The sequence below is a fragment of the Ochotona curzoniae genome, unplaced genomic scaffold (genome assembly GCF_017591425.1).
Source record: "Ochotona curzoniae isolate NIBS_2020 unplaced genomic scaffold, NIBS_Ocur_1.0 contig_430, whole genome shotgun sequence".
Taxonomy (NCBI): Eukaryota; Metazoa; Chordata; class Mammalia; order Lagomorpha; family Ochotonidae; genus Ochotona; species Ochotona curzoniae.
In genome coordinates this window covers 23,291,924-23,309,840 of record NW_024466219.1, presented here as the reverse complement: position 1 = coordinate 23,309,840, position 17,917 = coordinate 23,291,924, and the positions used below count along the sequence as shown (strand labels likewise).

The following is a 17,917-nucleotide window of genomic DNA, read 5'->3' as shown; positions in this document are numbered from 1 at the left end:
GAATCTCACAAACCTTTAGCATCATTTTTCTACAGTATGTTGAACTATCATAAATATTATGGAACCACATTGTTATGAAATGTTAAAAAGGTGAATTCATATTTTCTAGTATAGCTTGCCTTATCGTTTTGTGGGTATTGGCATTAAATTAATAAAAATAAGTTGTAGTGACGGGTCTAAGGATTTAAAAACATATGCTTATTAAAAATTAACTCTGTTCTTCTTATATTTAGTTTCTTAATTGATAAAGTATAGCAAACTTACCAAATAAAGCCTTCAGTGGAGACTATTGGCCTTCCTAAAGACTTCATGTCTGCATGACTTTGTGAGTCATGAGACTGCCTGAACTTCAAGAATAAAGTCAAAGTAACCAACAGATTCAATACATCGTAAAGGGTCAGATATTTACAATGGGTGCTTATGAATTTATGGGTGTTAATTTCATCAATTTTAAGCCAATGGTTGAAAGATGGTTGAAATCCTCAACCCCTTTCTACCTTGCCAAATTTACCTTCCAGTGGTTCAGTTAGTCGTTTGAGTTATTTGAGGTCTTCCTGACCTTTGTATCATTTGATATTACATTTTATTTCAGAGCCTTCTCCAAATAATTCATCCTTTGGGTTTCTATGTAGGCTCATTAAAACTATAGCAACTCCAGCAGGTATGGAGTGCCGGAAGTACAGTTATTTCCTAAAGTTGGTATGATATTAGCTATACATTCCTAATAGCAACCTAGTTCTGAAAGTGTGTGTGTGTGTGTGTGTGTGTGTGTGTGTGAATCAAAATGCTCAGTATGGCTTTTTCACAAAAGCTAAAATTCTACCACTTTGGTCAGGAACTTACAAAAGCCAACTATATGCATTTCCTCTCATTTACAATCACCATAACCTTATTTTCTAGCAGTTACAGGAATGGTTTATAGATATGCACAGCCACAGGCACAATCTTAGTGTGAGCTGATCCACGTATTCTGAAATCACAAACAGCAGCCCCAGTCAGGAGCTCAAATTCTAAGCTTGAACAGCAGGAGGAAGAAAACATGAGGTGTGCTTTGATCCTGCTGACAAAATGAGGTATTCATACAAGATGCTACTGTCAAAATAGTTGACTTCACAGCAAAAAGAGATTCTTTGAAGAAATGTGCTCAAAGCAAAGCATGCACTTATTTTATTTGCAAACAAAAATAAATCTTTTTATACTCACAGGTGAAAAATCGAACTCTGGAAGCTCCACCTGAAGGAACAGTAAATGTGTTTGTCAAAACACACGGATCCCGGGAAGCCTACGTGAGGTGGGAGGCACCTGTTCGTCCTCATGGTCGCTTAACATATTCTGTCATTTTTTCGGGGATTTTCTATGCCAATCAAGGTAATCTTTTTTCCTATATTTATACATATAATTTTAAGACTTGAAATAGGATTAGAAAATATTTTATTTGCATCTGAAATCTTATTAGCTGCAATTTTAAGCTCTATTTTATTCCACAAAAATAAGCCAACTGTAAAACTATGCTAGAACTCTCAACCCCAGGGCAAAAGAAGTATTCACGTCTGATGTCTTCCTGCAAATGCTGGTTCTCAGTCATAGCCATACCTTACTGACCGGGGTAAAGCAATCTGTTTCAACAACCACTTCAGGTATTTCAGATGTATGTTCGAGTTTAAGGTTCTCATTACTTGTGGTCAACCATAATCCAAAAATATTACATGGAAAATTCCAGAGAAAAACTTACATAACTTCATTACAATAGATTGCTATAATTGATCTCTTTTGTTATTCTTCATTGTTACTCTTTTACTGTCTATAAATTAGCCCATATTATATGTGTGTAAATATAGAAAAAAATTACATTTGTGAAGTCCTGTAAATTTTACTTTTAGGCATCCACAGGGTTTTTGAAACATGTCACCCATGGATATGGTGGAAGTATACTATTTTTTTTCCATTAGCTAAACAATGGTTCAAATCTGAAACAATAGCCATAAAGAATTGAGCTTTAACATTGTAGTGCATGTTAAGTTATTTTGGGAGACAATTTTAACATTTCCAAACTAAGTTGGTGATTCTGGTGTGCACTGTAATAACTTAATGGCGCATGGGTTACATTATGTGGGTTTCTTTGAAAATGTCTGAATTATCTGATTCAGTACATTATGTGCTGTGACAGTAGAATATCTATATGAACCATATCCTATTATAGAAAAATGCATGGATATATTATACCAGAAATCTTTAGGCTTTCTTTCTTGAAGATTTTGTTCTATTGGTTTGGGATATGGTTATTCCAGTTTTACAGTTGTCTTCAAAATTTCTTCTAAAATCAATAACAAATAGGCAATATCATGGATAGGGTTACTCAGGCTATTCATGAGAAAGGAAGATTCCTTCAGACTTAAAGAAGTTAGTTTCTAAGTATTGATAACCAATCCTAATGCTTACGCATTTCTTGGAGGGGCAAAGCAGGATGAGGGAAGGAGAAGACAGACTTCTTAATTTGGAGTGAGTACTTCTGTTGGTGTTTATGTTGGCAAGTGAATGGCCCCTGGGAGGCATGCACATCAGAGCTGGAGCCAATGTTCTCTAAGACTGGTGGGTCTCTTTTGTATGCAATCAGGGCTTTGATGTATTCTGCTGTGAAGCACTGGTAAGATTATGAGGTGAAGGAGTGATGATCGATTTGAAAAAAGAAGCAACATTTTGGCCAGACCCATGACAGCCCAGCTATTTCCACCCAGGCAGCTGGGTGAATAATGCAAGACCTATATTCCCCCTTGTGTTTAATCTTGCATTGTTTTTGCAGAGCAAATTTCTGCTTGCCTTCTAAGTCATGTCATCTTTGGTTGTCATCCCGTCTCTCAAGCCATCAAAACGGTATTAAATGTTGCAAAGCTACGCAGCCAGAGAACTTTCAAAAGTCAGAACCCATTTGCAGAGCAGCCCTTGTAGAAAATGTATTCTGTTCTCGGCAGAATTTTCCTTCAGTTCTTTCCACTGAGAAGTTTACTGATTTCTCCCAGTGGAATCTGCTGGAATTTATCGGTTCATGGTTGGCAGTCACAGATTAAGGTAAATGTCGATCCGTAATGACCCTCTACATGTTAGTATTGCAGTAAAGCTGGGCTTTTATGTCAAAGATATCGGTGAGGGAGCTATTACACATGACAGGGGTGATCAAGGGACTCCAGACCAAGGCAAGCATTATTAAATATTGACTAGTTCCGTGATTTATGTAGAGCTGGAGGAAAAAAGTGACTTTTTAACCATTATATATTCTTCAGCAACGAAAACCAGCCATTTATCTCCTGCTGGTAATAAAGAACAGAGTGCCTGCATATTTTAGTGGAGGGAAAACCTGATCTTATAAATGAGATGAACTCCTTCATGATAACGTTTCAGTGTGTTAATTGCCAAAAGCAAAACAGACAAATTGGAAGCAATTACAGGATTTGACTTAAAGAGGTTGGCGGTGTGTGTTCAACTCTGGGATTAGATGGGGGTGAAGCTAGAAGCAACAGGATCATCCTGGGATGGGCCCCAGGAAATTAATTGCATTGGTTCACCCTCATTGGGACCCTCGTGTCCACTGTTAAGTGAAAGGATTTCGAATATTGTCTTCTTCTGTCACCCATCAGCAGCCGTGTGACATTTACACTGAGGGTAGGGAGGCCCATGTGGCTGTTCAAGAAGCGAATTAAACATTAATTCATCAAACTTATTTAAGATATCATCTGTTCACTAGATTTATACAAAGCTTATTGAATTGTCTAATAGCTAATTGGTTATTTCCTTGACATAATGAACAACTGTATTTCATCCTTTCCTGTGATGGCTGCTAAAGAGGCAGTGGTTAGAATTTATAAGATTGCTAGGAAGCAAGCTTAGCTTCAAGACAAGCATGCCTGCTGTCAAGTCACTGTTCTGCCAGGCAGGACACTGAGCTCGCTCTGGAAGACAGTCCCACAGGTGCTCTGTTCTTCATGTCGGCTCTGATCCTGGTCTGAATGCTTTACAATGTCAACAGCAGGTTTTGTTATAGCAAGAAAGCAGCACAAATCAACATGTGACTCTCAATTCAGTATTATACTTCATGAATCAAAATAGGAAAGTTAAAAACAATAGGCAGTTATAGAATGCCAAACTTGTTTTGTAGAATCAGAAAATATTAAGGTGGTCAGTTTCTTATCTCCTGGAAATTTGTGTTTCAGTAAGTACAAATTCATATTTTCAAACATATCGAGTCTTCTTGCCACACATATATTGCATTTTACACAATGCCATACTATTTTTCTTTTTTTAAAATTAATTTCAGTGATCTTGTTATTTCAATACTTACAGGGCTCATTCTTTATACAACTGTGTGATATCTTAGATGTACAAGTGATAGCATTATTCATTTGGCCAGTTCACTGTTAAGTAACTTATTTTCAGTATTTTACTGTTCCAAAATATGCCTTAATAATGCATACTTTTATGCTTATTAAGACATCTGCAACGATGTATATGTGATGAGTTCCTTGTAATATATTGCCAAGTCAAAGAAAATGTTGATTTTTTTTAACTTAATAAGATTGTCAAATTTCACTCCAAATCATGTGTGTTCTCTTATGAGAGTAAGGAAGTGTGTATGTCCTGACAAACTTATTACAACAGTGTGTTGTCATACTGCCAATTTGCTAGAGTAAAAACATGTCTCATAGTATATTGATTGCACTTTTTCCTGCTTAGGAGTGAGTTTGAACATATTTTCATATGTTTGAAATCAGTTTGTCTTTCTATTAATTCCTTCTATTTTATGCATCACTGAGCTTTGGTTTTTTTATACACCAGAAAAATATTTTACATGAGTAATAGTTTTTCCTATTGTTACTTTTGTCCATCATTGTAACATGCTGTTATTTTAATAAAATCATGTTCAATACACTTGGAATGTGTATTGCTATAGTAACTTATGATGTAAACCTGATTCTTTTCCTTTAAAAAATCCAGTATTTCCAAACCATTTATTAAAATAATCCATGTTGCTCTATGCTCAAAATATCTTAATTTCTATCCTCATAAAAGTCAGGAAAGCTCTGTAATTTTATTAACAGTGTTAGGTATTTTCATTTTTAAAACTGTAGGATGTGTTTTAACATCTGGTAGGTTTTATCTCCCTCATTACTTTTACATATGTTTCCTACCCATTTTTTCTTACGTATTTTCCTTGTAGTAATGTTCATACATGTCAACTTGCCCTAGAAATCTCAATACTATTTTATATAGGATGGAAATACATTTAGAATTAATATTTTCATGGTATTGGTTTTTCTAATCAATAACATAATTATCCTTTCTATTGGCCTTCTAAGTCTCAGGAGATTAAAACTTCCTTCATATTGAACTTAGGCATTTAAAGTATGTACATTCATTGATAGCTGCACATTTAAACAGTTATCAGACATACATTTTATGTTAACAATTACCTCCTAAGAACTAGTTTTTCAAATGGTAAATGGGTGTCACTCTCAGATAGCTGTTTTCAGAAAGCCATCATGTAAGGTCTCTCTGTATGTTGAGTGACGTTCATCCAACTGCTTCAAACATCTGTGATCTTCCTCTTACTGGGGTTTGTTGCTGTTTTCCTAAAGGCACAGATTTTACCAGGTGGACAATGATAACCTGATTAATTAGACTGTCATCTAGTTTTTAATAAATCAAATCTGAGGATTGGAAAGGGCCCTAAAGGAAAACCCGGAGGATCTGTTCCCAAACAGAATTTGCCAATGGAAGACAGGCAAAACCAGCGAAGCCATTCTTGAGCTTGTGTGGTTACAGAAAAAAATAAAAGGTGTTGGTGAGACAAGTAAAATGGAGATAACTGAGAGAAGATTCTGGGGGAAAAAAAATAGGATTCCCCATCTTTAAATAACAGATTTTAAAAAGTGAAATATTAAACAATGAGAGAAGAAAGGCATGTACACAAAGAAATGTGAGTGGCAGAGATCAACAGATGGTCCAGTCTACACAAAGATCATCTATAACCTGTTTTGCTCACATCCATTATGACAGGGAAGAGCAGCTGGTTCTCTGGGATCTTTCCATCAGAATCTCCCATTCAGTAATGATGATCATGAGATTCAGACTAGTGTATGTAGGGTCTGCAAGGGCCACTTACTGATGTGGAATAAGTGTCTCACTCAAGGACTCTCACAAATGCTTTGCTCACCTTGCGTAGGTGAACAGCCAACTCCTTGTGATCAGTTTGTAGCATTTGCAGTATTTTTTTCTCTGAGGTCCTAGAGAATATCTCTATTTTTACAAGTTCCCTCCTCTTTACTAGTAGACTCTTTGATTCTCACGGGGATCCTGTGTTTAACAGGCACTACCATGTCTTATTACCCAGAGCTTGCTCTTTTTCTTAAGCAGTTATTGTGCAGTCCTCTGTGAATTGTTTAATTCTTCATTATCCTTTCTTTTGAATGGGTTGGGAAGTGATCTCATTGCTTGATAACCTGACAGATTGTCTTGTGTCTCAGTTTCTATGGCAAAGCCCCAGGGTGTGCTAATTGCTGAATCCTTTGTGCACTGTTAACTCTCACCTGCTCTGAAGACCTGACTGCAGCTGAGTTTTAGTCATCATATGTCCCTTTCTCCTAATCCCCTATTTGATTTTTGTGGCACTGATAATGATGTTTATTTGTAAAAGAGAGAAGGTGAATTACTGAGGGGAAAAAAAAAGAAAAATGAAAAGAAAAAAAGGATAAATGAAAATGATCTTCTTGCATCAGCTAGCGAATGCTGTTTAGTAAAGACAGAAGGCCGATTGATACCTTCATGATGGGGATAAGAAATCATTTTACGGGCATCTGAAGGTGTTTCCTCCTTAGGAAAGAGGTCTAAGAAAGAGGTTTGGGGGATTTCTTTCCATGGGTGGAACCTGCAGCCAGCAGTGAGTCTTCAAAGAAAGGGAAGTGAAAGAAAAAAAAAATAGTGTAGAAATGGGAGGGGAAGAAAGGGAACAAGTTGTGAAATTAGTATTAATCGGATGCCTTTGCTGTTTCAAGATTCAATGGCCACAAAAACAAAACAAAACAAAAACTAAAATCTACTTGCTTAGTTTTGAAGATTGCTTTTAAAAATGCAGATAGAAATTTGAAAAAAATATGAAAATCTCAGTGGTCATTTAGGAATGACTTGTGTTTCCATTCTCCCTCTCTTGTAAAGCTCAATTTTTAAATCTGCCATAGCATCTTGTCTGTTGGTAAAGACAGATGGATGTGGGGTTTTGCTTGGGGGAATCACAGCCGCTTTGATTTGAAGGAAGAGCATGAAGAGGAGAGTGGGCAAGGTGTGCTGGCCAAGTAAAGCTGTGCAAGGGCCTTTGCACATTTCTCTGATGATGCAGGAATATCCCTTTAGAGACATGCGCAATGCTCCCTGTCACTTACATTTTACCTGCTCTCCTGACTGTGGAAGTTGCTGGCGTGATCAGACAAGCATACACTCTTAGCATAACGCACAGCAAACAAGGTATCTGTATGAAAATGGTCGGAGAGATGAAAGATTGTTTCTGTCCATGTGTGAAGATGGTGTCAGGGAAGCACCCAGGAGCAGGGAATGGTTTTTGTTTGTTTGCATTTGCTTTTGAGATTACATGATAGGAAACAGGGACATAAATTTGTCATTCTGGTGGTAAATTCTTGAAAGAGCAGGGTACTTTCATGATTGGATGATTTTTCCATGTAGAAAAAAAATAGAGTTTAGATGTGATGGCTGCCCAACCCTCATTCTCTGAACATCAACCAAGCCTTCTGATATAATTGCATGTCATCAGCTGGTTGTCCCTTGGCGTATGTTCCCATCCAGAAACAAAGGGAAGTGAGAGGGTACTGAAACAGCACCTGTAAAGAAAATATCGATGGATTAAATCTGGATGAGTGCGTGTCTTTAATCACCTTATCATCAGCAGCTCTGAAAGATGTAACTTTCTCTAGTTGGAGTATTCCAGTTTTAAAACACTATGAACCTACTAAAAATCTTTTTTTTTTTTTTAAATGAAGCCCATCTTTCAAGGTTATCTCGAGAAATGTGGAGACCTTTGATAATAATCTGATCCTCTCAGCGCGTCTCCTCTCAGAATAAACTATGTTTTGTAAAAACCACAGAATACAGAAGCAGCTGTTGTCCTGTGAAGGCAAAGAAAATGATGATTCGTGGACGCCCACTCGACTTCTATGGCGTCTATGGGAAAGCGAACTCTGCGAGGAGAGGGACAGCTTTGTTTTATAGTCCCCGGTGTCTGTTTCTAGCGTGGAGAGAAATGTGTAAGTTCAGAGCTGTGCTTGCCAGGCGTGCCGTATATCTGACACGCTGCCCTCTGGGGAGCCCCACCAGTGGGGGAACTGTTCCGGTGATGCAGTACAGCTTGTAACTTGGAATCCCGTCGGAGAACTTTGCAGTTGCTTGTCAGTCAGTGGGAAGATAAAAGAGGCAGCTTCTTTTCAGGCAATTTGAATTCATTTCCCCATAATGAGTTTGAGGGTCAGGCAGCAGGGAGGGCTTGCCTGAGATCTGATGAAGTGTGTTTCGTGGGTGGAAATCCAGACTCGTGGAGAGAAAGGGCGTGGTGTCCACCTTGCTGCCGCACCCTGAGGCACCTGCTCCTTGACCACAGGCTGTTAGGTCCACGTTTCCTGATGTAAGGGTTTTAGAAGGTGACGTCAGCGCCAGTACAGCTCTATCCCATTTAAAAACCCGAAGAAGCAGGTGAGAATATATCATGTATAAAATACTCACCGGACTCTTACATAGTAAACACATTGTACTATTTTTTTTCATCTTATACACTTGTTTATACGTTGTTCTAGAGAAATAAAAGAAAGTTTGTGAGGATGACAGTAAGGAATTCATAGGGCTCTGAACAACAGCCCTGGGTATCACCCGCTGATCATGGTAGGCGTTGCATTCGAATCAGCATGAGAGATATTAATTGATGACTATGGGAAAGCATTCTCATGTTCAAACCACGGATGGATCTGAAACAGCAGTGAGACCGTAGGGGAAGCAGTGAAAATTTTCCCCTTTTCATTTGGAATCAAATGATCTATTATGCAAAAAAGAAAACAAAGGTATCACCAACACTATGTTTGAGCATCAAGTGTCAACACACTTCTGGAACTATAGACAACATGCAAATATTGACTCACAAAGAATTTTTTAGTAGTTTGAGCTGGTTCAGAAAGTATTGCTATGTTTTTGGAGCAAATATAATTGGCAGTAATAAGAGACATGTCATGCTAAGCATTTGGCCACAGAATGTATACCTACCAAATGTACTGACACTTCTGATTGCATACCATGTCAAGGCCCATAAAGCTATAGAAATGCATAATTAGGACATATTAGTCCACAAGAATGGACACAAGCCTTCATTTATCAAACCTATTTAAGAACTCATCTATTCTCTACATTTGCACAGCAACTTATTAAATTTGTTTTGTGTCTGACACCTAATTGGCTATTTTCTTGACATAATGAACAAGTGCATCCTCTGTATTGTTGTGTATGTTGAGGATACAACATAGTGATGAAAGGCAAATTGCTAGCTTGAGCTGCACCATGAGTGATAAAATACAGCCACAGAGGGAGGGGTGTGCAGGATTGGTCACTGGTCCTTTGTTCACATCTCAGATCGTCAGTGTCTCTTTGGAGAGCAATCCCCCATGCTAACTCTTCATGTGAACAGGATAATGTTACCAGCCAGTCACCCCTAGATGATGGACCTTTAGCTTTGAAATTTTTTCCATAATTCTTTTTTATTCTTATTTTATTTTGATGATCTTTACATAGTTGATTAGGGTACAAAGGGTCAAAGGCTAGAGGAAAGTGGGTAAGACCATTGTTTCCACATTATTATTTTTTTTTCTAGATCTGGGGTAAAAGGAGAATAAAGGGAGAAGCCCCACCCAGCCTCCCACCCATCCCAGGTCCCCGACTTGGGGCATGCTCCGAGGGTCCTGCTCAAGTGGTTTATGATAGTTCAACAGTTCTGAATTGCTGCCAGTCTCACCATTCTAAGCACGATGAAATCTCTCTAGAATCCACTAGCTGACACAGTTTACTTAGAGTCTCTGTTAACCCAGATTTTCATTGCCAACACGTGGCTGCAGTAGATATCAATTTGTTCTGTCCTCTGTCCTGTTGTGGTACCAGGTGTCCTCTGCAGGTTCCAATAGACTGCCATATCCTCCATGTGCACTTGGGTTTGCTGTCTACTGTTCCAGCTTTGACACTTGCACACCATGGTCAGACCATGGAACCTGTACTTCTCTTCATGATTGGGGTTCTCAGATCAGCAGTTCAGTTGGAGGGATCCTCGAAAAAACTTCATCTGAGGTGATCCCTGGCCGGATTCCTGTGTGTGCATGTCAGTACAGGGTCCAGCACAGTCTATCACCCCAATCAGCCTATGTAAATGTTGGTGATTGCAATTGCTGGATCAGATCTGTTTCCAGCCCTGTCTTCCATATGAACCAATGTGAGTTGCAGTCCAGCCTGATTCTGCCCACCAGACACTCGGCCCTCACACAAGCCAGTGGGAGCTGTACCCTAGTCAGGGTGACGCCCAATAATCCCCACCAGACCGCCCCCTGCCCCAGCTCCCATGTTTGCCCGTATGTACCACAGACTGCTCCAGTCTGTTCCACACCCCATTCAGTTCTCCTACATGTCACTGGGCATTAAAGCCTCATTAAACCTAACCAGCCCTACTATGCAGTCCACTCACATGCTGGCAGGTGCCATTCTGTCTAGCCACTCCAGCCCCTGGTTTTCATGCTCTCTAGTGGGAGTGGTAACCCGAGAGGGAGGTGCCCACTATTTCCCTCCTGGACCCACTCCTGGATCATGCATTTTCCAAGTGGTTCTGCAGTTTAGCTTGACAGAATTAGCCCCCAGTGCCAGCATTTGCCAACTGATGCTACAGCAAAGCCCACTCTAATTTATGCTTGTACCAGTAGGAGCCATCAACCCATCCTGGCTTTTCCCTGATCTAACTCATTTGAGGCCCACAGATGTTGTAGCCCTGCCTGGTCTGGTATTACTCTGTCCAAACCATTTTCAAACTCTCACCATAGCTGATTTTGGTGTACTTCTGGTACACCTATGAAGAGATTTACATTGGGAAATCCAGCCAAAGAGTGGATATATATTTTGAACCTGCAGTTGTTTGCCACTCACTCATCCAATATGTGTTGTTATTGCATACTTTTTCATACTAAGGGTTTGGTGTTTGTTGACATGAGAGTCAGTGTTTTGATATTTACAGCCTGAAAATATAGCTATCCTAGTTACTCATCTAGATTTAGTATGATAAGGTTCTCACCAGAAAGTGTCAGCCATAAGTTAATATTAAAGGGAAATGAAAGAAGGAGTGTCACAGGAAAATAGAAACCATCGGGCCATCTCTTACCCATGTCCTTCCCTGAGCTTAAAGACACAGTCCTTGCACAGGAAATCCTCTTCCCTGATTTGTAAATCCTAGTAAAGAACTAAATACGTACCTTGTCGTGTGCAGTTACGAAACCCCTTTGATGGTCATATTCTCCTAAGAGAACCTTCTCCCAATTCTGGATGCAAAGAACAGACAGCTTCAAACCACTGTGTTCCACCTGTTGTGTGAAGTCTTTGTGGCTAGTGTGCTGGTTCACGCAGTTATCAGTCATATCAAATCCGAAGAGCCTACTAGGGTATGGAAACAAGAAAAACAAGTATTTGTACCTGTTGTTATTTACTGTATTCCATTACAGAGCGATGAGTGCCTGTAAGGGGAATCAATTAGGTGCAGAGATGTTCCCACCTTACCTGTCCTCACAGCCTGCGCTCCCACTCTCTCCCCTACTTCTTTGTGTTTTCTTTTTAACATAATCTTTACAAAATCTTTACACTTTCAGTTCACTTCATAATCACAGACGTAGTCCTCTATTCGGTAATGAATTCAACAGGAACCAAGTATACCATAGTTTTCAGAGAATTGGGGTTTTTAAAATTTGTAAATGGGATTGCAAAGACATTGTATAATTTTCTGATTCATTCTGCGGAGATATTAAAGTTCCATTTAAGAAACAGGAATCTGAAAACATTGAATGACATTTATACATTCATATAGATGCACCAAAATGTGTTAACCATTCTTTAGTGATAACATTTAGTTATTCAAAATTAATAAATTATTCCAAGGAAGAATATTTATTATCATACACTTACATTTATAAAATATATGTAGGTAAGAAAGAATTCCCTAGAAGTATTTTCAATATACTTCTTTTATATTGACAAAAGGAAAGATCCTGTTGGGCCCAGTGCAGTAGCCTAGTGGCTGAAGTCCTCACCTTGTATGTACCAGGAGCCCATATGGGTGCTGATTCTAGTCCTGGCTGCTCTGCTTCCCATCCAGCTCCCTGCTTTTGGACTGGGAAAGCAGTCAAAGACAGCTCAAAGTCTTGGAACCTGGCACCTGTGTGGGAGACCCAAAAGAAGCTCCAGGCTCCTGGCTTTGGATCAGCTCAGCTCCGGCTGTTGTGGCCACTTGGGGAATGGCCACTTTCTGTCTTTCCTCCTCTCTGTATATCTGACTTTCCAATAAAAATAAATACATATTTTTAAAAGATTCTGTTAAATGATATGTCCCCTAAAATATGAACATGATCATCTGCCTATAATTGTGCTAATTTGATAGATACAAATGACAGGCTACTTTAATTTGCTTTTGTTTCATTCCAATTGAGATCAGACATTTCCCGTATGTTCCATGGTAGGTTGTTAGTCTTTCTTACTTATCTACTCAGATAGTTTGCAAAGCAGAGTTATTCCTTCATTTAATGACTATTTTAAGGATTGATTTATTTATTTGTAATATAAAGTTATAAGAGAGGGAGAGTAAGAGAGACCAGATGAGGTTTTCTGTTTGCTGGTCACTCCCCAAAGAGGGCAGGACCGAAGCCAGGCCCGTCCAAAGTCTGGAATCAGGAATTTCTTCCTTCCTCCCACATGGCTGCAGGAACCCAGACAGTTGGGCCGCATCCTACTGTGGCTTTCCCAGCAGAGGTCACTGGGAACTAGATAGTAAGTGGAGCAGCTGTATTTGAACCAGTGCCCGTATGGGATGCACAGCGGACAGGCAGCAGCTTTCCCTACTAACCGACAATATTGGCCCCACATAGAAGATCTTAGGGGTTTTAATTTTTTTTATGTTGATAGAAGTTTAGTCACTACTAATAATAATTATTTCTCAATTCAGCTTTAAATATTGTAGCCATATTTGCTTTTCTTATGGTTTAGGGAGTTTAGTAAGTATATTTTGGATTTTTGATGAGTAAATATGTGCTTGTTTATTGCATAATAAATATAAAAATCATAGTTGAAAAATATATGCGACTTAATTTTGCTAGTATTTCAGAGATTTAAACTTACATGTAAGATGGTCCTTTTTCTCAGCTATTGATTTCTTCTCCTTATGCCTGCTTCTCTAAATCATTGTTGCCTGAATTCATCTTTGTGCTTTCAACATGTTAAGTATTTCAAAAAACCTTTATCTTGTGGCTAAAGTTACTGACTTTTCCTCCAAGTTTATTATTTACTTTTGTTAAGAACATTTAATTCTTTACATACAGTTTTCTTCTAATTGAATGCCAGGTTGAATTGAAAAACTGCCACTCATATTTTTAACGGGCTCTCTTTATAAATTAGGTCTTGGGGAATTTATGCTTTCAAGTGTTTCTCATCTGGAAATGGGTCATGATTCTATCTATATAAGCAAACTGTCTCACAGTAAGGATTCATTCCTCATCCAGACTTCCTGTGTCTTATTCGTGTTCTGTCAGGTATTTTACTTTTGTGATTGTTCATTTGTTTTTATTATACTAATAAAAGTATCATTGGTTTCTTGCCAGTGTTTCAAAAGTATGCCATTTCCATCAACACTTTCTTTAAATATTTATAAATTTCTTGATTAATTTTTGTAGCTCTTTGAGGATAGCAAATACTAATGTCTTTACACTTACAGGATGCAAGACTAGCCCATTCAGGTATATGGATTTAACTGTATGAACACAATAACAGCCAAGATAGACACTTGTATTTTGAACAGAACAGCCTTTAATTCAAGTCTCGTGTAACCAATGTAACCCATAAAAATGTTTACTTTGCATAAGCCACAACCAACGTATTTGACTGTTTCCATTGATTCTTGAGAACATCAAGAAAAGCTCATAAAGAGGTTTAAACTACATATATCCATGTCTGTTTACCAAAAATCCCAGCAAATTTTCTTGAATTAAAAAAAAAATCAGCTGGCTATATAAAATATTATACAATTACATTACTTACAGAGGCTATATCACAAAGGTTATGAATGGAGGGACAAACTTCTTAAACACCTGACTATGTTGATTAAATCCCTTGTGGTCAACCCATTGCAAAGAGTATGCAGATACTTTTTTATTGATAAAACATATATTTATAGTAGCTGTAAAATAATGTAAAGTCTACAAAAGAAATTCTCCCAGGAGAGTGATAGATGTCTGTGAACAAATATGAGGTGGTGCTCAGCACAGCATAAACCTCGTAGAAAGATAACAATTATCTTGAGATTTTAGATGAGTTACAGTTTGCACTTTTCTGATATAAAGCTAAAATTGACCATGAGTGAATATTTGTTTTATTATGAGACAGGGCAGAAAGGTACAAAGCCGAAAGGAGAGGTTAGGTGCAGGGACAGGGGTAGGATTAGGGATAGGGGTAGGCCATCTAATTTTGCTATGGCTAAGGTTTTAACAGTTCCTAAAGCTCCAACTCTCATCAGCACGTGGGAACAAAAGGCTTGAATTCGTTGTTTATGGGTTAAAATTCTTGGGGTTTGGATTATTTCAGATGGCCAATCAATTACAATTATTGTTTATTATCATCTTGTTCATACTTGAATTCTTTAAAGTGTTCACTTTCACTTTTCAAATGATTTATTCCCTTAAGATAATAGAGTTTCTTATTATCTTTTTTGATTTGTATCCTGTTTCCCGTGTAATGATTTACTCTGCATGGCATATGTGCAAAAGTTATCATACTAGAAAAATTATTATGCTATAATAATTATGGTACCATCAAACTAAATTAAATTATGTTTCATTGTAAATACTAAAATGTATTAATTCTTTTAAAAGCCTTTTTATGCCAGTGAGGATAAAGTTGCCTCCATATGCTTTCATTAAATATCATGACAGCGCAAGCCAAATTGGCAGAACTGGTAACAAATCAACTCATTCCTTGTAGCACTCTCTTCCAGGTACTAGGTCTGTAACAAGCTTTTTCAAGAGTGTGAATTGAATGCAATGCACTGAACAGGCTATGTGCATTCTAGAAAGAAAAATTTATTCTCTATTTGTAGTACTCTTTGCAAGCAGATCTTTGAATGAAAAAAATATATATTATCTTGCATTGGTTTGAGAAGAAAATGAACCTTTAAGTCAATTAATTAAATTTGCATTATGATTTTTTTCTTTAGAGCACTAAAATATCACATACTTGGCTGCACTGGCAGAATTAAATACTTGTTTTAACTTTAGGTACAAATTTCTTTAAGGTAACAATTCGTGCCAAATTTTCCTGACTGTCTTTGTTATCCTCGGGAGAGCCCTTTGTTTTAGCATCATGTACTAAACTTTGAGTAAACTTGACATGACCAAAGTTAAGGGAAAAAATTTAATATATTGAATTTGCCAACGTATTTTGTTCTTACTTCTCAACTGTCTTACAAATCATGTAAATAAGTGCAATAAACAGGTATTGAGTGGTTCCATAATCCTATGGACCTACATGCCCGTCATTTGTGTTAACACATAGAAGTTGGTTCAGGAAAGCTCAAAGTATGCCATTTGTCATGCAGTGCCTTCCATCAAGTGTAGGGCAGCACTTCTCCCCCGGCATCACAGCTGAGCGTAATGGTACTTGGCAGTATCGGCATTTCTGATATGACTTCTTTTGGCTAGCTCAGCATTCTTAAAAAAATAAATAGTTTTTCCACTCTGTGATTGAAAGGGTTAAATAGTACCAATTCATTACCTCTCACAAAAGGATTTATTTTGTTCTCATAAATCAGTTTTATTCCACATTTTTATTATTCCCTTGGGTGAGCTACTCCAATTGAAATCAATACAAGTGCAAGCGACGCAATCAATCTAGAGATTTGATTATGGATTGGAGATCCTCAGGTTGGCTTTTTAGCTGGTTTCTTTCTGATCATCTCCATGAAGAGCTGACTCTTCCTATCGGCATCTCTGAGTTATGAACATGTCTATAAGGCAGATAATCACCTTTGTCTCTATGCTGCCATAGAAGCTTGAAGAACAAGCAAGGATTAGAAGAGGAGACACAAAAGGTGTCATTTTAGCATTATTTTAAAAACTGTTCAGGTTTTGGAATTTGTCTTAAGATAGAGTCATGTTTGAACATACTTTCCACTCTTATTTTCAAAGTATATTGATAGAAATGGTTGTTATCAGCTTCATCTTTGTGGGCTGTTAAGTAAGTATATCTCATGATGGAGATTTTTATCTACTTTTACACATTTATTTTAGAGCTGAGCCACACCAACTTATCCAGGATAACAGAACCAAGCAAAAACACGATTAAGGTGCACAGAATGCCTTTTAAGAAATCCAGGCCGGTTCTCTTTATTGATATAATTATTCAGGATAAAAAATGACCATCTAGGGGATTTGAAAGAGAAAAAGCATTCAACTTTAAATTAGAAGATTGGCTAAGTTGTTGTTTATAAGGCTTACATTTCTATTTCAAATTCTCAGAGCTTTACAAACAAATTTATATCTTATGATCCTTTACATATTGAATGCCTTTTGGGAGATTCGTGGCACCACATTATGGTTCTTTTGACTCCAGCTCAGGCCACCTGTTCTTGTTTCCTATGCCAAATTTTTGCACAGGCACAACTAAATAATTCACTAATGTATTTTTAAATATTTAGAATAAGGCAATATTTGGTACACTTAAGTGACTTTTCTTTTCCCTTAACACAAATTACAAAGCAATGTTAGCCATGCATTTGGTACTTGCAGCAAATACTTTAGGTTTATTTAACCATTTATTTATCCTCCCTGGGTCTGTAAGGAGGGAGTATTTCATGTTCTGGGCAAATTACTTATGTCTGAGTTTCCTCTGAAAGGCGTATGACTCTGCAAGTTTCAGCAAATATTTTAGAAGCCATTTAAAGAGTGAGGTCCTCCTGTTTTCAACCAAGGAGTCATTAATTACTGATTGATCAATCTTATTCGGCCATTAGAATAGCAGGTATTATAATCACCCTAGCTGTGCACTTGAACTTCCCCTGGCAAACTTCCTGACTATGTGGAATTAGAGGGCTATCTGTAACTTTTTTTTTCATGCTTTTTCTTAATCTGTGACCTGCATTTATGATTACTAAATAATGAAAGAGGCTCAAAGCATTAGTGCAGGTAGTCAGTGATGTCACATAGCCGTATCAACAGTGTTCTTTTCCCACAGCCTGTTCCGCTCTTAAACATTTACTCAAGGAATCAGCAGAGAAGTTGCAAATGGCTTCTTTTGTTCAGAAAGGCGGAGCATTTTTAAGAGGTAATAGCCAGAAGAGTTTAATTCAGATGCTTTCTCTGAAGGGCCAAAATAAATGTTTTCAATTTTGCAAACAATACGTTCTCATTCGTAATAACTCCATTTCGCAGGTAGAACGTGATGTGCCTGGAAGTATAAGTGCTTGTGTTCTAATAAAATTTTTTTTCACAAGTAGGAAACTGGCCAAATTTATAGTATAGATAGTAGTTTGTGTACCCTTGGCTTTATCATACTTGTTTATAAATTAAAATAGGGTTCATATTTCAATCCTCTCATGGTT

General features: G+C 37.7%; 1 protein-coding gene across 1 annotated transcript in view; it reads left to right on the top strand.

Annotated features, from left to right (window-relative positions):
- USH2A (usherin) overlaps window positions 1–17,917 on the top strand; it is a 617,249-nt gene that overhangs the window by 333,830 nt on the left and 265,502 nt on the right. The window contains exon 36 of the mRNA XM_040985311.1: window positions 1,206–1,368. Coding sequence (XP_040841245.1) covers window positions 1,206–1,368 — 163 coding nt within the window. The remainder of the gene's footprint in view (window positions 1–1,205; window positions 1,369–17,917) is intronic.